Source organism: Camellia sinensis, chromosome 2 (assembly GCF_055761805.1).
Source record: "Camellia sinensis isolate YWXY chromosome 2, ASM5576180v1, whole genome shotgun sequence".
NCBI classification, from domain to species: Eukaryota; Viridiplantae; Streptophyta; class Magnoliopsida; order Ericales; family Theaceae; genus Camellia; species Camellia sinensis.
The window spans coordinates 98,240,526-98,264,697 of NC_138962.1; the positions used below are offsets into that span (position 1 = coordinate 98,240,526).

The 24,172-nt window shown below is 35.2% G+C and overlaps 1 protein-coding gene, 1 long non-coding RNA gene and 2 pseudogenes across 5 annotated transcripts; all 4 read right to left on the bottom strand.

Annotated features, from left to right (window-relative positions):
* Window positions 1-809: 809 nt before the first annotated feature.
* Window positions 810-10,285, bottom strand: LOC145820214 (protein SUPPRESSOR OF PPI1 LOCUS 2, chloroplastic-like). Of its 2 annotated transcripts, none has more exons than XR_014361385.1 (8): window positions 9,754-10,285; window positions 6,721-6,779; window positions 6,435-6,525; window positions 6,127-6,197; window positions 5,966-6,044; window positions 5,743-5,853; window positions 4,248-4,305; window positions 810-1,142 (listed from the first exon to the last, which is right to left on the bottom strand). XR_014361385.1 is itself a non-coding variant. In XM_082915227.1 (8 exons), the coding sequence occupies exons 2-7, from the start codon at window positions 6,777-6,779 to the stop codon at window positions 4,260-4,262; spliced, it is 462 nt and encodes a 153-aa protein (XP_082771353.1). In that variant the 5' UTR covers window positions 9,754-10,241; the 3' UTR covers window positions 810-1,142; window positions 4,248-4,259. The 2 variants fall into 2 exon arrangements, 1 of the variants encoding a protein (XP_082771353.1); XM_082915227.1 differs by having other exon boundaries at window positions 5,743-5,858; window positions 9,754-10,241.
* On the bottom strand, window positions 3,266-4,182 carry LOC145816066 (pentatricopeptide repeat-containing protein At4g01990, mitochondrial pseudogene; annotated as a pseudogene). The gene is made up of 2 exons (XR_014358549.1): window positions 4,174-4,182; window positions 3,266-3,978 (listed from the first exon to the last, which is right to left on the bottom strand). The product of XR_014358549.1 is annotated as a pentatricopeptide repeat-containing protein At4g01990, mitochondrial pseudogene (transcript).
* A 4,258-nt stretch (window positions 10,286-14,543) lies between the features above and the next one.
* LOC114302399 (uncharacterized) lies at window positions 14,544-18,082 on the bottom strand. The gene is made up of 3 exons (XR_014361386.1): window positions 18,012-18,082; window positions 16,918-17,143; window positions 14,544-14,764 (listed from the first exon to the last, which is right to left on the bottom strand). It is a non-coding gene; the product is annotated as an uncharacterized LOC114302399 (long non-coding RNA).
* On the bottom strand, window positions 18,083-23,263 carry LOC114262020 (plasma membrane ATPase 2-like; annotated as a pseudogene). Its single transcript, XR_014358550.1, has 9 exons — window positions 23,171-23,263; window positions 21,739-21,945; window positions 20,261-20,326; window positions 19,997-20,141; window positions 19,449-19,613; window positions 18,893-19,131; window positions 18,548-18,580; window positions 18,313-18,393; window positions 18,083-18,171 (listed from the first exon to the last, which is right to left on the bottom strand). The product of XR_014358550.1 is annotated as a plasma membrane ATPase 2-like (transcript).
* Window positions 23,264-24,172: the final 909 nt, after the last annotated feature.

Here is a 24,172-nt window from a genome sequence, read left to right on the forward strand (position 1 = left end):
GTGTTAAAAAACCTGTGTGAAAAAATCTGTCTGCAAAAACCTGTGATAAAAACTGTGTTCAAAACCTGTGCAAAAAAACCAGTCTTCAAAAACCTGTGCAAAAAAATCAGTCTTCAAAAACCTGTGTCAAAACACCTGTTGCAAAAAACTGTGTTAAAAAACCTCTCTGAAAAAATCTATCTTCAAAACTGTGTTGAAAAAATCTGTCTTCAAATCCGTTTGCAAAAACCTGTGTCATAAAATCTGTCTTCAAAACTGTGCTCAAAAACCTGTGAAAAAAAATCAGTCTTCAAAAACCTGTGTGAAAAAATCTGTCTTCAAAATTGTGTTAAAAAAATCAGTCTTCAAATCTGTCTCTAAAAACCTGTGTAAAAAAATCTGTCTTCAAAACTGTGCTAAAAAACCTGTGTAAAAAAATCTGTCTTCAAAAACCTGTGTGAAAAAATCTGTCTTGAACAAGCTATGTTCAAAATATCTCTTCAAAATCTGTGTTGAAAAACTAGTGTTCAAATTCTGTGTTTAAAATATCTGTGCAGAAAATTGTGTTAGAAAACCTGTGCAATCATTCTTCAAACAAAAAACCTATGCAATCATTTTTCAAACAAACACACATAACAACCTGTGTCAAAATATTTTTCAAACAAACAAGCATTCATTAAACATGTAACAACCTGTGTTGAAGCATTCCTCAAACAAACAAACATATAACAACCTGTGTTCAAGCATTCCTCAAACAAACAAACAAACATAATTTTAACAACCTGTGTTCAAACATTCTTCAAACAAACAAACAGATAACAGATTACATGTTTATACTCCTCCAAAATAACTGTCATATATCATAAATTTTCATACATATCATCTATTTCAACTTGTAACTGTTATTTAAATTATTACATATTCGTAACTAATACAACAATAATTACAAGGAAGAAAAAGATCTCATAAATGCAACACCAACTTCGACTTAAGTCTGTCTGAAATTTTTGCATCTGCGTGCTTTGAATTTGAAGTTGTTCGCTTTGAAATTACAAGTGTTCACCCATACTTCGAAGTTGTTCGGTGACGGTTGGTATGTTTTCCATTTACACTTTGTTCTTCAAATGATTTGAGGTACTGCCGCTAGCATTTGAAGTTGACATCTACAAAAATATGAAGTCAAATCTCAATCAGTTAGTGTATTAGTCTCAAAACTGTTTAAAAAGTAGGAAAGGTATGAATTAAATGGAAGCAAACAAGAGCTACACTTTGGTATTATACCATCCCAACATGAACAACAAATGGTTTATGATATTATACCAACATCAACAAAAGCAAAATAACTCAGTTCAAATAGCAGAATATTGAACATCTGATATTATACCATCATGATAACTAGCAGCCTGACTAATGAAGTTTGAACAAGCATACCCAGTCTAAAAAGCACGGCCATATAATTCTATCAAAAAAAAAAAAAAAACAGTGTACAACTCTAATCCAGGAAAAGGCACCTAAAGCATAGGGACACTCAATTGTCTAAGGTTTCACCATGGTGAAGTTCTTTCTGTATCTAATATACATACAGACACGTAGACTTTTGTTTACAAATATTTTACAAATATCTAAGCAATTACTGAGCTCCAATAAATAAATTAGTAGAACTAGCAGCTTGGAATTGGAACAATACTAAGAGAAGGAAATATATGAAATGGACTAAGTTCAATTCTCATGGGAGGCCAAAGATTGTCTACGGAAAGAGTTAATGCAACTGATATTGTGATATTAATCAGTAATTTTAGTGTTCCAACAGGGTTAAGAGTGGCAGAAGCTGCCATTTCAAATCAACAAGCATGATATTTTTCTGACTCTGTGCCTATATAAGTTGAACCTCCATTCTTTGTCGTTCCTGATCACTCTTCATTAATTTAAATTTAGGGACGATGTTGATTTGAATTGTAGGCAGAATTTATTCCCGAGTGCAGAGCCGTGGTTTTTCCTATGGTGAAACATCCATTTGTGGTGGTTTTTTGGTTGCTGAACTTCCAAAGATGGAATTTGAAAGAGAAGAGCATGATATAAAACACTGCCATTTGCCTGAGGAATCTTATGCTTTGCCTCCATATATGGATATGAAATCATGGGAAGTTCAAGCATTCAAGGATAACCAATTGGAAATGTACAGGTTCACTGCTGAGCAGAGATTAAATGCCATAAACATTTCTCGGTCTCTTGCAATGGCATATGTTATGGATCAGCTGGATTACAATTTCTTTTTCAGCACTTCTATGTTATGGATCAGGTGGGCTCAGGAGTTCAAAAAAGTAACATTTTGTTTCCATCTTTAATGAAGTAGCTTATATAACCTAACTACAGTTTGATCCGAAACTGATTTTCATTTGTACTATTAATAATGCTTAGACTGGACCTCAACCTCAACAAGAAGAAGAAGGTTTTCAGAATGCTCATACCCTTTTCAATATATATCAACAACAACAACAACAACATATTATTATTATTATTATTATTATTATTATTATTTTTGCTTCAAAAGAAAATTAAATAGAATCCCTAAATCAATCTCTAAGTCATATATACACACAAACCCTAAATCGATTTCTAAATTACATATAAGTTATACTGTTATATATACAAACCCTAATTAATTTCTATATTACAAATCCTAAATCAAACCTCTAAGTTATACTGTTATATATACATGCCCTAACCCTAAACCAATTTGTAAGTTATATACCTGTAGATTGGAGTCGCTGATCAAACAGAGAGTCGAGAGAAGACAGACTGACAGAGAGTCCACAGAAGACAGAAACTCCTCGCTGTGCGAGTAGATCATTGGCGGGGTTAGAGTGGAACTACGCTCCGTCGAGGAGTGAGAAGTCGAAGACAGCGAGAAACGAGAGAATCGAGGGAGACAGACGCAGTCGGTCGCCTTTGGGATTGAGGGACAGAGTCGATCGTCCAGCGAGGGTTGGAGTAGAGACGGGAAGATCGCAAATACAGATAGAGATAAGAGTAGGTTTTGAATATAGAGAGAGAAATTTGGAAAATAAGTTTGAAATTTTGAAATCAAGAATGAGAAAGAGAGAAAAGCGAGTTAGCGAACGTGGTTGCCAGCTCTGAGCCACGTCATTAGTGCTGCTCTAGAGCTGCTGCTCTAGGGTCCGAAGCATTTTTGAAAAAATAATGTATCACAATGTAACTGTTATACATGACAGAAACTTTTAGCATCCGCATTGAATGAAACTACTAAAAACTGTTTGATTTGTCAGGGATACTAGAGGACTCCCCAACTCATTTGGGGCAAACCGTTTCAAGCAAATTCTCAAACTCGCTGTTCACTTCAATACCATCTGCCTTTATCCTCATCCGCATATCAGGTGCTGGTTTTCCAGCAGCAATATATGTTCGAAGCAAAGAATCATAGGCCTTGGAATCAAGACGATTAACCTTCTTCAACATCTTGCATAACTCTTCAGCACCATCAACATTTTTCTCTTCCTCAAAATACTTCAGAACTTTATCAACACTTTCAGATTTTGGATGCCCCAAAGCTGCCTCCATGTACTTCAAAGCGGAATCCACTCGATGTTGCTTCAAGAAAAACATCATGAACATATCCCAAGCCTTAAAAAAAGGTCCTTCTGATCTCTTGATGGCCTCATCAAGGACCGATTCAGCTTCTACGATCATGTCATTTTTTAGGTAAGCACTTATAGCAACATTTGCTAACCTGATATCATAGCTGGAGTAACTCGACTCCCATTCCTCAAAGCATCTCTTTGGGCCATCGATATTGTTCAATCTGTCAAGAGCATGAAGCATAACATGATAACTCACATTAATCGTCTTTGGAAAACCCGACTTCAGGGAGTTCCAAACTCGATGGACCTCGTCTAAATTGGATGTATCAGCATACAAACTAATCAGACAATGGTAAGCAACACACACAAGCCATTTGAAGAGCTCCCAACAGAAATAAAACTACATTAAACTATTTTTCAACTACATATTGACAGCAATCACAACACTTTGAATCTTATACAATATACAATATATAGCCATAGATGAGCTGGCTTCAACAGCTACAAAAAAATATATAGAAAATAAATACCAGTTGATGTGCTGAATTATCATATAGCAACAATCATTCTATTTTTGTCAATTAAACTCATATACCTTGCACATGTCAGGATTAGGTTCAAAGATTCAAAGGCTTCTCAAAGTCATCGTATAAAAGGAACACAACTCACCTGAAGAGAAATTTAAATATATGTTCCAAGGGGTTGACATTCTTGGTAAGAAATCATCCTAGAAACATTAAGTTGAGATGGCATGTTAGTACACTATTGGAGCAATATTCGCTAGATAAATTTAACCCATATTCAAAAACTCAACAACCAATTAAACAAAAGTTAAGAGTTGAGTGACGTGAAATTTTATAAGAGTGTTCCTAACTATTTTGTAATTATATTTTTGGTAATAACAACCACATGCATCCACATACATTCACTTCAACTTGCCTCATTCAAAATTTAAAATTACACATCACAAACAAGAAGAAACAAAATTTAGCATACATTCTACAAGAAACTATTTAACATTGATTTTTTTTAGTTCGTAGAGGACTTTAACAAATAAAGAATGTCGCTTTCTCACTGAAGGAGGTGCAGTAATGCCCAAACGAAGTCATCCAAAATTCTTGTCAGAAATCTAATCCATGTAAGAAGATTTTCAGCATAAATTTCAACTAGAAACAAAGTAAAGCATGCACCCACCAAGGATGCTGCACAGGAAATTGTCCTTTCTCCTTGTTCCGTGAAGAAAAGCCTCATTATTAGCCACTAAGAAGCATAGACACACGACACGACACGACATGACACGGGCAAGCCCAAAAAATATATAGTTTTATATATTTATCATATGTTATATATGAATATTTCATTCAGAGATTTAACATCACTTCTTAAAATCTAAAGGAGTAAGGATTAATATGTATAAATCTCTGTTGTTTTTCTTTATCATTAAATCCCAAGTTACTTTCATCAAACTTGTAAGGTGTTTCATAGTGATGGATGAGCGTGTTCCCCAAGTGTCGAAAGCGTGTCCAACTATCTGTATCTAAAAAAATTTAAATAATAATAATAATATAACATGTTTGGACACGTGTCCAACATGTATTCAACACAGGCACAGCACTTTTTTAGATGTATTTGTGCTTCTTAGATCACCCAAAACAATAAAGTAAATAGAAGGAAAAGGTGGAGATTTTGTTTGCTTCATCATTAAGCCACCTGTCAAGCTGTCAAAGGAAAAGATGTAAATTTTGCACCAAAAAAAAAAAACACTTTTCAGATCATTTACTAATTACAGGAAACATATTGGAAATGCAAGTAAAGCACTATGTTTCATAACGGGCTCTGTGAAGTTCGAAAAAGGGTCAGGAATCACCCTTCAAAAGCATACCCCAGCAGTTAACTTGTGCTTTCTCTTTTTAGCAAATTTATCTATTGCAAAAGAAAATTGTTTAGTTTGATATTGAATCCTATTTTGAGAATAACAATATCTTCCACTTTAGTTGTGTTTCTCATGGCATAATCCTTTCTTTTCTTTTACTTCTTAACTTCCAAGTCCCTAGCTAGTAGCTAGTAGCTACTATACCTCGGTTATAAAGTTTAATCAAAAGAATTCTAAAGAGTGTTTTTTATGCTTCCTTACTTCCTGCATGATTCTTCTTATTATGCTCACCTTGTCAAGAGAAATGCTGGCCCAAGTTTAACTCCCTGTGATGCAGTAAATTTGAATCGGTTGAAGATCAGCCACCTGGATAGAACGGGAATTCGTTGTTCTATTTGCAGACTAAACTGCATATAAAACAAATTCAAAGTAAAAAATATAGCACTTTTAAGTTTTTGAATCACATTGGCAATAACAATATTTAGATTTAGTTTGGTAATTAAAGATATATTACTCGACTGAAACTACAATCATTTGCCTTTGCAAATTGAGACTCCTGCTTCAGTACTACCATATTGTCCTCATAACTGCCACTGTACAACAGGTAATTCACAGAGAAGTTTGAATCAGTTTGTCAGTTAATTTGAAGATAGGATCACTAAAAGCCTCAATTACCTGCAGGTCACTGGAAACCCGTCAAGGTCTCTGCTTATAGAGCGGCCATCATCATTAATTGTACGAACATGCTGCATGAAGACAATAATTAATTTCTCTCCTAATCCAATTTCTAAGTCAGGTCTGGATCTGAAAACATGTAAACAGACCATGCGAAGAATCTCTTCGTAGTATCAATGTTATGCATTATTCGAAATACAACTTATGCACTTTAAATATGTTTTGAAACATTTATAAAATAAATAAATACATCATGTATATTTCAATTTCTATTGTTGATTTACAATAACCAATGAACAAAATATCACCTTTGATATGTGCACTCCAAGACTTCTGTGGATTCCAGAACATTGCATGCATATAAAGATGCCCAGATTCACACTAGCCCATCGAGGACCTCTGCATGAAAAATGAGTCACTACCAGCAACTTAAATAAATAAAAATTATTAATAACTAATAACATGTAGCTACTTTATGGTATAATGCACAAAGATCCATTGCTTTCGAATCTGGTTCTGTGACTCTATCCATGTCATTATTTTTTCACAATTTCAATCAATGTCATCAACATTGACAATTTCCAGATAACATACTTGCATTTGCAGTCAGCGCACTCCCTGTTCTCTGGCAATTTAAGAAGCCCTTCCAGCATCTGCAAATAACAAAATCAGAACACATTAGATCAAGGTTTACTAATAGAAGAAAAGAAGGCAACAAAATGTGTATCTTTCTTTTGGTGTGTGTGTGTATGTGTGTGGTGAGGGGGGGGGGGCTGTGTGGTCTCAACCAGAATGCCCATTACATATTATCAAAGATTGAGCTAGAAAAAAAATAAAAAGGAAGAAGAAACTACAAAAAGTATCATATAACCAACACAATAGCATGTGCCAACCAACATATATAGTAAGGCCAAGTTTGGGATGTTCCACAAAAGTCAAAAAGCCAAAAAGTTACTCAAAAAGTTAAAAAGTTAACACTATTCACCAAAAGTCAACAATTACGGCTGCACAACTCCCAATTCAAATTTTTCCCTACAAATCAATTTTTACAATTTTTTATTACACATTTTTCAATAAAAAGTCAAAAAGTTAACCCAAACATCCATATTTTCAACCTCAATTTTTTAGTCCAAAAAGACAAAAAGTACACTTATTTAGGGTATGTTTGGTTTGTGTTTGAGAGATGTGTTTTAGAGATAAAAAGTACGAAAACATGTTTGGTTTAGTTTTTTTTAAAAGATGTTTTGGAAAATTATTTTGAGATAGAGTTTTGGAAAAAGTGATTGATTTGATATGTGTGAGAGAGAGATTTGTTTGGAAAACTTGTTTGGTTTACAAGTTTTGAGAAATTTTTTTGGGAAAATTTGTTTGGTTTGATTATTTTTGAAAACTTATTTGTAGAGAAAATTTCCCAAAATTTTTTCAGAAAATCAAACCAAACGAGCCCTTAGTCTTCTCAAACTTGGCCTAATATTGTGACCTTTCTTTCAGCAACATAAACGTTAGTAGTTAGAGTTTTCAAACAAACAAAGTATTCAAAATTCAAAGACTTTAGCAAAAGACTGCTTTTTTTTGTCCGAACAAAATACTCAAATTCATACGTCAGACTTTTAACATTGGAACAATCACATTAGTGTGACTTCTTCACAATACATAATGGTGCTATGGCACCAGCTGACCATAAGGAGGCTGCCCCGGCAATGTAGTCATGCACAGGCACTCCTTTATAGAGAAAAAACAAAAGTTATAGTCAAACTCCTTTTTTTTTTTAAATCAAAAAATCAATACCATAAAAGATGTTATGACAAAACTTAGTTACTAGTTCGTACCATAAAAGATGTTATCACTAAACTTAGTTACTGGTTCGTAAAAACAAAATAAAAAAATGCAGCCATAGTCAACTAATAAATTTGCCTTTTATAGCTATAACTCATTCATCAACCTCAAAGTGCTCACACCACGCCTGTAAATCTCAAACATAGATGTGAACTTTTCTCAACTCACAATAGCAGCAATATAAGAGGCTAATGTGGAACTATTACCACCAATGGAACCACGGCAAGGTAGGGAATAATATATGGAAATGATCATCCTTTATAGGTCTATAACAAATCACTTCATGGTAATCCCGCAAAGTTACAGAGAGAACAACACTTTTGAAATTAACCCCATGCCATGCTCCCCCCCCCCCCTCCCTAAAAATAAAAAATAAAAAACCAAGAAAAAACTGGTTGGGATAGAAATTTCTTGAATGTTTTTCTATCCTATTCCATAAGAAAAGGATTACCATCTTTGTACACAACAAATGTGGCCCAGTCCTGTGGGAAATTCAACAGGATGCCAATTCCCAACCTTGTACACAACAAATGTGGCCCAGTCCTATGGGAAAAGTTGTTACTAATGGTCCATAGATGCAGAAGTAATTGTGGGGAATTTTATTAAAAGTAATAGTAGTCAGAAAACGATGAATTTGTGGGTGAATGTAAATCATATAACTTTCAATTGTTTGAGGTTTATGTGTCATGCATATTCACAACTACAAGTACTTGAAGAAATTGTTCATACACGAATGAAGAAATTAAAATTAATATCTGAATGGCTAGCAGATGGGAACGATTACGACCAAATGATGTTAACAAACTCATTTTGAACTCAAAATTATATAGATAATGAAAATTATAAAAGGAATAGAGAGGAGGAGCGAAAAGGGGGCCTTGTAATTACTGGGGTGGAAATGTTAAGGATATCATTATCTAATATCAGCCATGTGCATCCAATTCAATTCAAGTTAAATTCGATAATATGTTCCAAAAGCCTCTTTTGCCTTTAACCAAAACCCAAGTTTTTTTTTTCTCTGTTTGTGTTTTCTATGATTATTATTATTTATTACTTTTCTATAGTTTTTAAGTTCCATGCAAAGGACTTTCTTTTTTCTTTTCGTATTCATATTGCAAAAGCTTGGAGCATTCTTTGTATCACATAATTAGTATGAAATCCCGTAGGCCTCAAAAACTGGAGAAAAAGGCAAGTTGGGTTCCATGTGAGCAGAACTCATAGGCATGTTGTTTCCAACAAAACAATCACCTTACCAAATAAAATTATAATAATTTTAACAACAATTAAAATAAACAATGTTTTTTTTATGAAGGTAGGTCGGCAGATAATGTGGCATGTAGTATATGCTTTTCAAATTCATTGTACTATGCTGAAAATTATTATGCTGCTGCATATAGAGAGGTTATAGTATCTTCGGCTATGGTGAAATATTGTTATGCTGCTGCACATGGTGGTCCACTAAGAAATGCAAAACAAACGTGTAAAGATGTTCTTTTTCCCCTAATTTGATCACAAATCTATGGAACACGCCAAAAGATTTTATCAACAAAACATTTTGCAGAGCCTTAAAAACTAGTGTTGGACTATGCAATGCATTGGATAATTAATTTTAAGCAGGCATTTCTTGCTAAATATATATTATAATACATTTAAACCAGTACATGACAAATTTATTTTGTAATTCCAACAAACACACTATTCAGTCAATTAAACAAACACATAAAGTGCACAGTCAAGACTAGTACCAGTAACCCAAGAAACCCACATTGAGGACGACTATATCATACTTACATTTGAGCAGAAATGGAGAGAAAATTTAGGGCAAAGATGAACTGTCCATCTTCTGATTTCGTTTCTGACGCGTTAATGTGCCTCGCCACCTGGTCTTTCTCATCTCAATCAGCCCGTTTGAGATCGCCGTTCTGACGAGTCCGACGATAGTCCTTTGTGACAAAGGTTCTAAGACAGTTGAGGGGAGTGTAGGGTCTGGATTTGAACATATGGCTTGTGGAGGGATTGGAGAAGATCGAAGGTAGGGTTAGGGTTTTGGATCCGACGACGAGAGTGGAGAAGACGAAGTAGACGACCGGTGAAGAGAATAGGAGAAGAGAGAGAGGGCGGTGAGGGAGGAGGTGTGGCGGCGGCGGTGGTGGTCGCCGGTGGCGGTACCAGAGGCGACGACGTAGGAGGCGGAAGAGATAAAAGAGAGAGGAGAGTGAGAGGGAGTGTTAGGTTAGGGATTGGGGATTTGGGATGGTGACAAACAAAGAGGGGGGGGGGGAAGAATTCATGCGCGGGAAAACAAAAACAAATTTTTTTTGTTATTTTATTTAATTTTATTTTTGTGGTTAATGATTTTTATTTTAATTTTTTTTAGGTTACTAAGGTTGAAAATTTATTTGTTTCATTTTTATTTTACTTAAAAAAATTTATTATTTTTTTTATTTGGTAGAAGTAGGGGTAAAAGTATAAATCTAGATACATTTAAAAGTATAAAATTTAGATACATTTAAAAGTATAAATCTCATTAAAAAAATAAAATTACACCAAATATAAAAATATAAAAAGAAAACATTTATTTTTTAATTTTTTGTATTCATAGATTTTTTTTTAGGAAAATTTGATCTAACATCCCTCTCTAACTTTTAGTAATGGGAGAGGTCCACAATATTTTTTTTTTTTTTTGTAGTCTAAGGTCCCTCACTCACACCCATATATATAACACACTCTCTCATTCCCTCTCCTATCTTTTCTTGCACCAAACAACTCCTCTCTCTTTACTCTTCGTTCACAACATTGTTCAGAGCTTCATTAGCATTGACTACGATGGAGGAATTCGCATAAGCAACATTTATAAAGCTTTGCCGATGAAGATCATCGATTTATATGAAGATTCCTGATAGTGCTTTATACAGCAAGATTTATATGAAGTAGAGCACTAGTCCTCATTATTGTTCCTCCGATCACTAGTCCTCCGATGAAGATTCCTCCGTTGACAAATTTGTGATATGTAAATAGAAGTTGTGGTAGTGGTAGAGGAGATGGAGTAGCGATAGTGGAGGAGAGGTAATGGTAGTAGTAGTGGCAGTAGTGGCGGTGGAGTGGTGGTGATTGTGGTAGTAATGATAGTCGTAGAGGTGGAGTGGCAACAGTGGTAGTAGTGGTGGTAGTGGAATGACATTTGCAGTAGTCGTGAAAGTGGTAGACAAGATATGTGGTGAGAGAGAGAGATAAATGAGAGACAGATAGAGAAGATAAACAGAGAAAGAGACAGAGACAGAGTGATAAGCGAGAGAGACAAAGTGGTCGCTAAAAGTGCATTTTCTTGTATTGGATAGATAAGTCCAGAGGGAGCTTGGTAAAAACCTTAAAGAATGAAGGAAGAAAGTGAGCAAGGCGAATAAACGAACATATATTTGCAATCGATCAAACAAACATAAATATGAAGTACCAACACAAAATACTATTCGAATTACCAAATCTGGAAATTAACATATGCCCAGAACGAAATATGGTGGCTAAGAGAAAGAGAGAAATATATTAGAGCACGATGGCAGGAAGCAAGAGAGGATGAAGAGGGACAACAAAAGCAATGGAAAACGGGCTTACTGGTAGGATTGTCTGGTGGTAATGATGGGTCGTGCGAATGTGGGGATTGTGGCGATTGAGGGGGTTCCGCTGTATTCAGAGAGACGGTGCCAACGGTGGCATGGTGCCGTAGTGATTACAGGGCGATGAAGGTGTGTGAGGTAGAGATTGGTAAGAGAGGGAGTTGATTTGTGAGAAATTATGGGCAAATAATATGATCTAAAGAAAGAAACATAAATCAACTTACCTGGTCAGAATAAAATACTCTGAATTCGTGAATCGGCAGTGTCGACTTTGGATTTCGGGCGGTACAACGGTGGAATGGGAGCAACAAAATCGTCCGTGAGGGAGGAAGAATGAGAAGAAGTAGTTGTGTGTGAGAGAGGAAGAGAAAGAGACATGAGAAACGTAGGAGGGCTTAGGGGCAAAACTTGAAGGGTCTTAAATTTTGAAAGGGAATTTCAAATTAAAGTAAAATTTTGGTAATTACACACATTATAGGATTAATTAGACAACAAATTAATTAAGAAAATTAAATTATCATTAGCTAATTTAAATGATAGTGACAATCACTTGTTTTCCAACGAATCTATTGATGACATCTCTCTTTAACTCATAAGTTTTCCATTTACTCACTAGTTCATCTTTACCTTTAATTTTGTAATTTTTATTTCTTTAGTAGAAATTTCACTTTTTCAATAATTTCACCTAAATAATAAGGTTAAATTTCACTATTTAAATATAATGAAATTTCATTACTTGAAATGATGGTATGTTTTACGATAACGATGACAAGGATTATAAAGGTAGTGGTAATAACAATGGTGGCTTAATGGCTACAACTAAATTTGAAGAATCAGGAAAGGAAGACCTACCACATGCCTTGGAGCATTGTGTTCTTATACACTATTTGGGCAATCTAGAAATATAGAAACAATGTGGTCTTCAGACAAGAGGATGAAAATGTCTACGAAATTATTAGATCCATTCAACACCGAGCCACAGAGACATATGAGGCATTCCAAACTGATCACTTTACAGACCAACCTCTAAATCACAGAACTAATTGGGTTTTGCCTTTTGCAGGGGAAATTAAACTCAACGTTGACGGTTGTTCAAAAGGCCATCCGGGGCCAGCTGGATATGGAGGCCTTTTCAGGGATGAAAGAGGAGCTTGGCTTCATGGATATCATGGAAAATTGGAGGAAGCAACTAGCATGGAGGCTGAGCTCTGGGCAGTTTACCGAGGCCTCACAATAATGCTTGAGAAGGGAATGAAGGACACATGCATTGAGACAGACTCAAAACAAGTTGTTAAACTCATCAAGGATTCACCATCTCAGCACTTTCAGTATAGGGCTCTGCTTGAAGATGCTAAGTTTCTAATACAAAGATGCAACTGCACAATAGCTCATATACGTAGAGTGGGAATCAAGAGTGCGGATGGTTTGGCAAATATGGGTGTAAATCACCAAGTCCCTTTTGTGTTTCTTAATGATCCCCCCCACTGAGATTGCAAATCTGCTTGTTGCAGACGTCATTGGGGCTTCTTCTTCTCCTTCTACTATGTAAGGCAGCTTTGCCTATTTCTCTGTTTTGTCTGTTATCTCTTTTTCTTATGAATCAAAATACATAAATAAATAAAAATAACAATGGTGGCTTCATAATCGTGGTGGTGGTGGTTGTGGTGGTGCTAACAGTGACAGTGATGCTGATGATGGTTGCAGCAACATTAGTGATGATTGTAGCAATTGTGAGGTTATAATGACGTACGTTGATGCTTGTGTATAAATATTTACAAATTCAATTAGCATTAAATAATTATGTAATTTTATGTGAGAAATTTGTCATAATTTAAATGACTTTTATCTTACAAACTCAATTATAATTGGATTCAAATGGATTGGACAAAGGGTACCGCCTCTTACGCCAACACCGCAAATTTATGATAATAAATTTTAAATAATATATACTTTCAAAAAAATATAAAAATTATCATTTAGAATTTTCTTGACACTATGAATTATCTTCAAAGTAGTTACACACTATAAGAAATTGCACATTTGAAAATTAATTTTTTAATTGTTAAAAATCATTTTTAGTTGACGAATGTAATTCCCAATTAAATTATCACCCAATTGGTCATTGACTAATTGTCGGGAAAAATATTGGTGACTAAAATTATTTTAGTAGCCAAAGAATACCATTCGTCGACTAATAATTTAGTCGCCATAATTTTTTTTATAAATTTAATTTGAACTTTAATCGACTAAATTGTTAGTCGTAGATAAATTTTATCACTACTATGTTTTATTTAGTGATTAAAATATATAGTCGCCAATTCTTTTTTCCATTATCAGCGACAAATTAATTTTGTAGCCAAACATCTAATTGACTCCTTTAGCTAGCAACCAAGCTTTTGTGTAGGCAACAAAATTGTAACTTTTTTGGTGACTAAATTTTTAGTCGTAAAAAATATCGACAATTTTTTTACGACTAAATTTTTAGTAGGCAAAAACTTCAAATTTTTTGGGCTACTAAATATTTAGTCACAAAAAGAAATTTATTTTTCGTCTTTTTCTTTTTTTTACTACAAATTATTTAGACACTAAAAATATTTTCTTTCTTTTGGCTACCAAATATTTAATCGTGAAAAAGCCTTTATTTCTTTTTGGCTACGAATTGGTTAGTCACCAACTTCACTTCTTTTTAGCTACTAAACGTTTATTCATCAAAAACTTTCTTTACTTTTTTTATTTTTATTTTTATCTTTATACACACATATATATTTATTTCGCCACAACCTGTATTTATTTTGTGCAACCTGTACCTTGTATATAAAGAAAATAATAACAATCCAAGAAAATTTAACTTTTAGCATCAAATTCGAAATATAATAGAAATTCCATACGAATCAAGCATAATCCAACCTAAAATAATAATTTTATACAAAACAGAGGATCATACAAAAATCATGTGTACCGTACACAAAAAAAAAAAAAAATCCACAATACCATGTCAAATGATAATCTATACCATGCCAAAAGTAATATATTCTATGCCAAAAGCAATTTGTACCATGCCAATAGTTATCTGTATGAACAATAGTAATCCAAAAAAAAAAAACAAAGGACAACATAATAACGGATTATAAAAAAAACAATGTCCTCTGTACAAAAATAAAGAATATCCACTTTTTCACGCCAAAAACCATCTGTAAAAATAAAATTAACCATTAGTATTGATTGGATAACATCATCATTTCAAATTATAAAAGAAAATTATATAAAACTCGAATGTATATTATCTTTTCAAAATTATATAATTATAGCCGTAATCATATGTTGCATGTCCAAAAAAGTTTCTACCAAGTTTTCCCCTCCCGAAATGCAATTTTTCAGTTAAGTTTAAGGCAATTTTGGCCACGGTTTAGTATTTGTTACAACTGATGGATCCTTTTGCGACGGATAATTTGTTTCTGTTGCTAATGATAACGCCTTTTTGCTCATTTATCAGCAACAGTCATTTTCTGTCCCAACAAATACTATTAGCGATGAATTATTTTATCCATCTCAAATGTGTAGCTTTTGCGACGAAAATCAAGGTGTCGCAAAAAGTTATACTTGGTTTTTACGACGATTTTTAAACTGTCACAAAAAATTCCGTGTCTAAAGCTCCTTTTTCTAGTAGTGGTAGTATTAAGATATTTTCTTCACTTAAAATATTATTCATGTGACATATTATTATAAAAATAATAATTAAAAAAAAAGGCTTACATGGCAATAAACAACCAGTGGAATGACTCACCTAAAGATAATGTACACCATTAATTTTTGTTGGTGTAGTACCTAACTCAAAGATGGAATTTCCATTGGATTTCTTGAAATCTGGAAACCTAGAGGAGCTATTTGTGAAATGTATGAACCTCCAAGAACCCGCATCTCACATGGCCAAACAAGTATATAATAAGATCCAGAATAAGTACCAAGTAAATAGGGTTTATAAAGTACCAAGCAAAGAGCATGTATTATAAGGGCAGTACCATACTGGTATCATACTACCCAGACAGTTCCCCACAAGCATACTACAACTCCGACAACGGTTTCCTACCAATCCTGCAGTATCTCATGCACATCATAGACAGATGGCAGTTCTCTCCCCAGCCACCAACGCCATTGATTTATTACCAGCACTTGGCAAGTACTCCTATCACCCTCAGCATGACAAGCTCAATTTACCTTCGAGAATAGTTTTGTTCAATCATTCTATGTGTCAAGTCTGCATGAAACCGAGGCATGGAAACTTGCCTTCTATGGCTAGGGAAATTGGAGGCCAAATAGTACCAAGCAAGCATCATAGAGGACAAAAGACCTCTCACCTTGGTGGTGGGCAGAAATGGACCGACAAAGGGGCTGGTAGGGGCAGTGTCAACCCAAACCAAAAAACTCATTAAATATTATAATATGGCCCATGTCCATGTTCATGCTCATGCTTCTTAGCTAACAGTGATGGTAACTCAAAAAAAAGGCATGCAGCACTGAGCATCGTTGCCCTAGCTCCTTATGGTACCCTCCATACATTGTTTACCCATTTTTAAAGCTCTACCTTCTTCAGCAACGGCAAACCCATTCTGCCAAACCTACCCACTTGACCATTCCATATGAAAGACATTGTACACCTACAAAATCCCTCATCCACCTTCACTCATATTCTGTCCTTTGCTGCCCTTTCTTCACCCTCCCAAAAAGATTTTTGGCAGCCCATCCTTCAGCTTCTAACCTCCCCACTGAACTCCTTGAGCATTTCCCCCACCACAAGCCAACCACCTCCACCTACATCTCTGGATTCTTAAGCAAACTCTACCTCCCTTTCTCAATAAATGGCCACTTCCAAATATTTTCCTAACATTACTGACAAGGTTTCGACAAATGATGCATCTGCTGTCCATTACAGGCCACCAGAATGTCTGGAACACTAACCCATCTACAGCTCCCTGTGAGACATCACACATCATCTAGTACAACCATCACAACTCAACCTGTGTTATCTTTATAAAGCAGCTTGCTTGACTATTGTTGTCTTCGAGAACATAGATGGTATTCCCCTGGTCTTTGAAGATACTCTGTTTTACCGCGGAAATACAGCATATTACTATATTTTTACATCATCTGTTAATAAGCACTCACCATTAGTGATGCTTCTAAGAGCTCATTTTTTTCTTTCATTTTTGAGGTTTATTTATTTAATTTCCCATCCACCACACATGGCATTTTCCAGCAAATCTTACACCTTCTTCCTCCTTTAACAGCAATGGTAATATTTAAACAAGCTAAAATGGAAAACATTCAGTAGTGGAAGTCATATTACCTGTTTAAGCTGAAATACTGTAATGCTGAAGTGTAAATTTCCCACATACAGTTTTCTATCAACTGCACCATAGGATCCCACGACTGAACCACCACCAGAAGCATTAGTTTGAACAAGGTTCTTTTCAGCTTCTGATGGTTTAACCATTACAGGTTGTCCGAAAAGTAGGTGGCCAGAGAGAGCTATAGGCATTGGCATGGACATTGCATCATAAAATTCAATATACCTGCAGTATCACCCAAGGACTCACAATAAGTTTGCCAGAACATATGAGACAAAAATACAATTATAACTTACAAAGCATGTATCTACAGAAGGAAGGAAATCAAAAACTCTTTAAAGTGCATATATGCCGAGCTGAATTTCTTCTCTCGTATCTAAACCTCACAAAACACAACATGTCAGCTAATCATGATAAAATACAAACTGAGATAATCAAACATGTCAGTGATTCACAAAAAAAAATTAAAAAATTAAGAGACTCGGACAGAATAGAAGGACGAAAACCAAGGGTTACAGCTACCCAAAAAAATCACATTAGTTCAATAAAATAAGGTAACTTTGTCAGGCCAGATTAATAAGTCCGCAAAGCATGATAGCAGTAAACATTGTCGTACAAATTTCCTTCATAATGGTTTGGAAGAATTTAACGACATGACCTCCAGAGTTGGGATATAGAAGCATGCAAAAGACCAAGTACTACCTTCTAACCACATAGGCAAATTAAAGAGTTCAACCAACTTCTTTATCAATCAACCAAAAAGGTAAAATCACCTTAAATCAAGTAAACTAGATAAATTCCTACGGAGATTTTTCTCCAACCAGGAAAGGATTATATCAATCAACATAATCTGCCTAGGTAAACATGATATGGGCTTCTAACATAAAGAAACAACAAACTTAATAGTGAATTGTGGAGAAAACACCTCAGGGCAAACCAATGCAGATGATCCCACAATGGCAGATCACAAAACCAATTGTATGATGATGACAAAAAACAAATGAACTAGAAATGGGCTTACTTATTATGAATTAGAAGGAAGAAAAAATGTGAAATTCATTTGATATCTAATCTAGTTATAAGTTTATCTTACAGGAAAAATGTCTGTATCGTATGCCGCCCAAAAGAAAATGACAGTCATCATGGCCAAGTAACTGCCAAGAATGATTCAGTAGCAAAAATCTCTAACAGCTTCCAGCTGTCTGGCTGAGGAGACGGTTTCACCCTATCTTTTGATATTGTCATAATGGTACCTGGCATGCCATAAAGGGAGTTAAGTATTGAGAACCACACACAAAAGCAGTATTTCAAGATAATGAAGAAAATGAGAAGAAATATGCATGCATGTGGTAACTGGAAAAGGGAATGTGTATTTAGTGTAACAAAATACAAACCATCATTAAGAATGGCAATGATCAGCACCATAAGGGTGGGAAATCGAACTTCCATATGAGGGTGAGTAACATAAAACCAAGCTGTCAAAGCAGAGATAAAAGGGAAGTAAGTAAAAGGAAAACTACAAGCCATGAACAAGAGGATCCATCAAATACTTCATAATAATAATATTAAAAGTGAAAATTAAAATTTAAAAGAGGTTTTTCAATGGTCATCCCAAATTAAAATACTTACCACAATACGGATTGTAATAGAAACAGCATATATCTGTACCAATAACACCCAAGATATAAATAAAATTAGTAACTTGAATAGTCCGAGCAACAGTTGGCTAACAAAGATATGTTTGATACCTATGGCTCAATGCACACTAAAAGACAAATTTTAGAGTGCGTTTATAAAGAAGTGGAGTAGGAATAACATTTCCCTTCTTTTCCTTTTTTTTCAAAAGAAAATAAAGTTAACAAATAAGACACACATCTCCTAGATAATAAAAGCTCTACCATTTCACCATTTGAAAATGTACAGGACTCTCAAATGGCTGCCTCCTTGTCTAGGCCTAGAGCCAGCTCTACTTACCGTGTAATTTTTCATCCTCTGGAAGATAGCTCGACTAGTTAGTACAGCGCTGATGATAACACTAAGTCCAGGTTCAGTCAGGACTATGTCAGAAGCACTGCGAGCAGCATCAGTTGCATCAGCAACAGCTATGCCAATGTCAGCCTTTTTAAGGGCAGGAGCATCATTAACTCCATCACCGGTCATTCCGCATATATGTTTTCTAGCTTGCAGACGTTTTACAATCTCATATTTGTGCTCTGTACCAACAAATAAAACATGGCCAATCAAACAAGAATCACAGAAGAAGATCTCGGTGAACATTCAGTGCTGGTAATTCAGTATTCTGTTGTGTATGCAACAATTGAAACGTATTACATAAAAAAAAAAACTACCAACAGATTGGTCTTTAGGCCAAGTGGTCTAGCTTCCTCCTTAAAGGAGTTAAGGTATCAAACCTTTCTCACTTGGAAGCTATGCCTAGGGTCTAGGTTTAGATATAGTTAACCAAAAAGTAGAAAAAATATCTTCGACTTACAGGAGGAATGAAAGATAAAAAAAATTAAATAAACATTACCAGGGAAAACACCAGCAAAACCATCAGCTTTTTCAATCAGCTCGTCAACTGGCAAAGCTGCAATTGACTCATCCTTGTGCTGTCCTAACAAGGCAGATGAAGGATACATATTGGTTCCCATTCCCAATCGCCGTCCTGTTTCCTTTGCTATTGCCAGTTGATCACCTAGTGGAGATTGAAAAGGGCAATGCCAATGGGGAAAAACAAAATAAATGAAAAAGGCCAATTTCCCATAATTGGAGATAGTGAGAAAGAGATGAAATTTTTAAGAAACAGAATTCTGGAAAAAAAAAAGAAAAAGATGCAACAAGACTTTTTTAATGGCATAATGCCATGAACTAAAATAATAAGCGCCCACACTAACAATAACTTGAACTCTGCAGCCACAAATATCTGGTAGGAGTAATATCTATCTTTTCATCTCATAATTTTTTTTTTTTTGTAATGATTAAACAGATCCGATTAAAAGCACTGACCGGGAGTATTCAACAGCAAAACAGAAAGAAATATTTATCAAAAAGAATGAAAAAGAAAAAGAATATACACACCAGTGATCATTTTAACATTTACCCCCACATTCAAAGCCCTTGTAATTGTCTCTGCACTGTCATGTCGAGGTGGGCCAAAGAGAGGCATGAGGCCTATGAATTGCCATGCACTTCCTGAACTCTCCTTCCATCCATCAGGAACTTCCTGTTGAAAATGTTAAAAATAGCCCATTACCTACTGAGTAATAGCTAATTCAAAAAGACATCTGTGTTGAGTAGAGTAGTAGAGAGAATGGCCAGCAAATAATGACAATAGTATAGTACCTGGTAAGCTACTGCAAGAGATCGTAACCCTCGCTCTGCAAACTTATCAATCACAGCATGAACTCTTTAAATCTAGTACCTGGTCATTAAATCTATTATTCATATGATAAGAGGGAGACTTTTGTCTATTAACAATCTGCCTAGATCCACAGGTGATGGCTGGTTTCTTGCTCATTAGAACCAACCTGTGACTGTTTAAAGCCCATATGATCAGTTATGGAGACTGTCGAGTGATGTGAGTTTTCTAAATGAGAGTTGAGTGAAGGTCAGCAAAAATGTGTGTTATTCTAATTGTTTGCTAACTTGTGCAGCAGCTTGAGGAGCTCTATAGCAGATTTTGAGGGTTGAGTGTTGTAAGAAACATACTTAAAATGAAATATCTCCAAAGATTTGAGTGTATATACTGTGGATTGAGTGCAGTCAGCCAATATATGAGTGGTTCACTAATCTCTATTTATCAAGTACATCTTTATTTGCAGGTTAAGGAAGCTATCACAGAGAGTACTGAGATTCTGAAGTGTGGGTTGAGTGTTGTGAGACCATATATTGTGTGTTGTAGCCTAATGCTATTATGTAATCTATACTACCCCATTTTTGCTAATACTTATTTCATTCTTCATTACTGGCAGGTTATGTTGATTGATTCCATATTACATATGCATCCAGGAGATGGTACTTCTTCCATGTAATCCTGCAGCTGTGTTTTGCTAGTTATATGGAGACCTTTTGGATAACTGAAGTCCTGGTCTGGTGGATTGGAGGTGGCTGCAATCTGTGCCTATCCAAAGGAACTAAAGCTTGGTGGTGGCAGCAGCTTGCGCCTAGTCATGCTTTTAGTTTTAGTTTATTCTACAGTTGTAATTATGTTTTATATAAACCTTTGTTGACTGGTATAGACTATCATATTTTGAGGTTTGTGGCCTACTCCTACCGGTTGTGTAGGAGAATTATTATATTTTGGGAATTAGCTAGCAGCTTGTGTGTGCTGAATGTATTTACATTATGGTTAAACTGCTGCCATCTTGGTCTTACTAGATGAAGCTACGGTGACTACTGTGGAGCTCTCCATGCCTAATCACTATAGCTCTTGTTTTCAGGGGGGGCGATTTCTTTATATCCCATATGATGCTTCCCATTTTTGGTCTAAAGATGTACAGGACCCCTATTCTATTAGGATATGGTTGCTGTTGAACATCTTAGATATATATGAACTATGTATGGCTGTAGGCACGTTTGTTTTTTTTTGAGGGCTTTAAGTGAGGAGTAGTTCCTTGATGTGTGGCTTTGTATAGTTATGGTAGGGCCTGGGGCATACCCCTTGTAAATTTGTATATTTTCTAATTTTATTTATGTCTTATTCACCCCAAAAAAAAAAATATTGAAATGACGGCATAATCTAAGACACTGATACTACGTTATTTATTTTGAAAACTATTATTACTGCAGGAAAATAACCAAAAAAAGATGAGTACAACTACCGCAGGTAAATATAGCGACGAAATGCCCCTTGGTGGGAATGAGAAGTCATTGCTCAAAGAATGGTAAGATTTATCTGCGTTTTCTCCATTTGCAAGATATGGTGTAGGGGTAGAAGAGCCACTTGAACTGGTAACACCGCCATTTCCAACAGCCTTAAAAGGGTCAATGTTCATGTCAGAAATTTTCTTCACTTTCTTCTCTTGCACCTGTTGAGCTCAAGAAATAAGCATATGAGCCATTAAGTAAGAGGCATAACCATCAAAGACACACAAAACTGTCTCATTCAGATATCTACTACATATTTGAGATATTAATCAGAGTGAAATATGTCAAATAAGTGTAACAACCATTTGCTGAGTGTTGTACACATTCTCTAATATAGACTGTTATATAAAACTAGGGGGTGGTGGAGCTGGCTTTAAAGTTTTTGCCCAAAACATAAATAAAGGCATCATCTTCTATTCAACAGATCAACTTTGGTCAACAGAAAATTGGCATTCCTCATCTTTTACTTTTCTGAAATTTTGTAAAAAGCTTAAAAAAATATTCACAACTCAATTAAAGCTATATGATAAATTTAAGAAGGAAATCTACGATGAAAATTGATTTTCATCAATTGTATGAATCTAAAGCAATAAAAGGGAAAAAATAGACATAAAAAAGAAGTATTTTGAGTCATATATATCAAAAAAACTCAAAACTTCGTAGTAAATGAAAAAATAATTGACAGCAATGGAGCCATCACAATTGATCTGATTATCTGCTACTATTTATTGCAGTGAGTGGTTTAAATTCAGCCTCAAAATGAGGCTTGGGGCTGATACCTTGGGTTGCCTCAGACAAGGCTTTTTAGATTCTGGAGCATAGTTAATCTACAATTGTATACTCCCTCGTGATTACTTTCAGATATGATTGTCAATTTTTCAAGATTCACAGTGATTATACTTTCTTACATGTAAATCAACAAGTATCACTGGTTCACTACTAGCATGAATCCCTTCTTATCTGAAGCTTCTGATACAATAAAAACAAAACACAAATACGATACATGCATACTTGTCTTAGGAAATTTCAACAAAAAGTAGTAATGAACCTAACTGTTTGAAGGTACATGACAAGAGAGTAATAAAGGAATGCAACCATGATAAGTTCATTAAAAAACAAAAGAAATGAATGGAAATAAATAAAACTTTGGTCAGCTTCCATAAAAATAAAAATAAAAAGTCATGCCGGGTTGGGACAGGCAGGACAAGTATATCCAGCTGGAGTAGTGTGTGGAGGAAAAACCTTAATATGTGAATCCAAGCAACTTGTATGTATAATATCTAATATGAACCCAAAAAAATGTAAGTAATTTGGTATAATTCATCCAGCTCTCATTCAAGATAAAAATTGCATGCATGAGGTTTAACAATGTGCAGGATCACATACGCAAGCAACCAAATCAAATAGTTTGAGGATTGGTCCCCTCTTCAATCGCAGGATGACATAGGCAGCATTTAGGAGGCCAATCATACTCTCCATCTATTACCCATTTTAAGTAAGTTTGGACCTATACAGTGACAACAAATACAACATAAGCCCTAGCGTAGCTGTAAATCCTACCATGCAAACAAGAACTCTTGATTAAGCAAACAGCTCCAAGAAAATAAATCATACAACTGAAAGAGAAACTTGTAGTGCATAGGACAGAATAAGTAAAGTAGGTATGGAGCTACCAATTTTCTTTATATGTTTAGTAGCTTTACAATGTTGCTAATTTACTAGTTTCTTAATTTTCTTCGTAACTTTTTTTTTGTAGGTATGAAGCTACTGATTTTCTCCCTATTGGATTTTCTTTGACTAATTTGCTTCATTTTCTTTTTGATTTAGGGCACAAGGTCTACATGTACATACTTTTATGGAGGCTGGACTATAAGGACAAGGAAGCAACTGAAATATTTCATGATGGGGTTAAATTATGTGGACAGGATTTTGATGTCACTGAAATCGCTACTCATCCCAGGCACAAAAAGCAGATGAAACCCCATCAAGTTGAGGGCTTCAATTTTCTACTGAGTAACTTGGTTACAGAGAATCCAGGTGGCTACATCATGGCCCACGCTCCAAGCTCTGGTAAAGCTTTCATGACAATTAGTTTTATGCAGAGTTTTCTGGCCAAGTATCCCCATGCTAGACCACTAGTGGTGTTGCCAAGAGGCATTCTGGCTACATGGAAGAAAGAGTTTTTGAGATAGCAAGTTGAGGACATTGCGCTATATGACTTCCTACTTTGTAAAAGCGGATAATCGAGCACAGCGGCTTGAGGTGAGGTTTGGTGGTGATTGTTCTATGTGTGTAAGAGAGAACAGAGAAGAAAGTGTTTGTGTGAAACAGAGAAGAGGGGCACGCGGTAATAAAATTTCTCACCCTTTAGCGACTAAATTATTATTT

Excerpts from the sequence above, each read along its gene's own strand:
- LOC145820214 (XM_082915227.1), bottom strand. The coding sequence starts at position 6,779 with ATGCTGGAAGGGCTTCTTAAATTGCCAGAGAACAGGGAGTGCGCTGAC. Across the intron at positions 6,198-6,434 it reads TTGGAGTGCACATATCAAAG|CATGTTCGTACAATTAATGA; the intron begins GTGATATTTTGT and ends GTCTTCATGCAG. Across the intron at positions 4,306-5,742 it reads CCAGCATTTCTCTTGACAAG|GATGATTTCTTACCAAGAAT; the intron begins GTGAGCATAATA and ends TAATGTTTCTAG.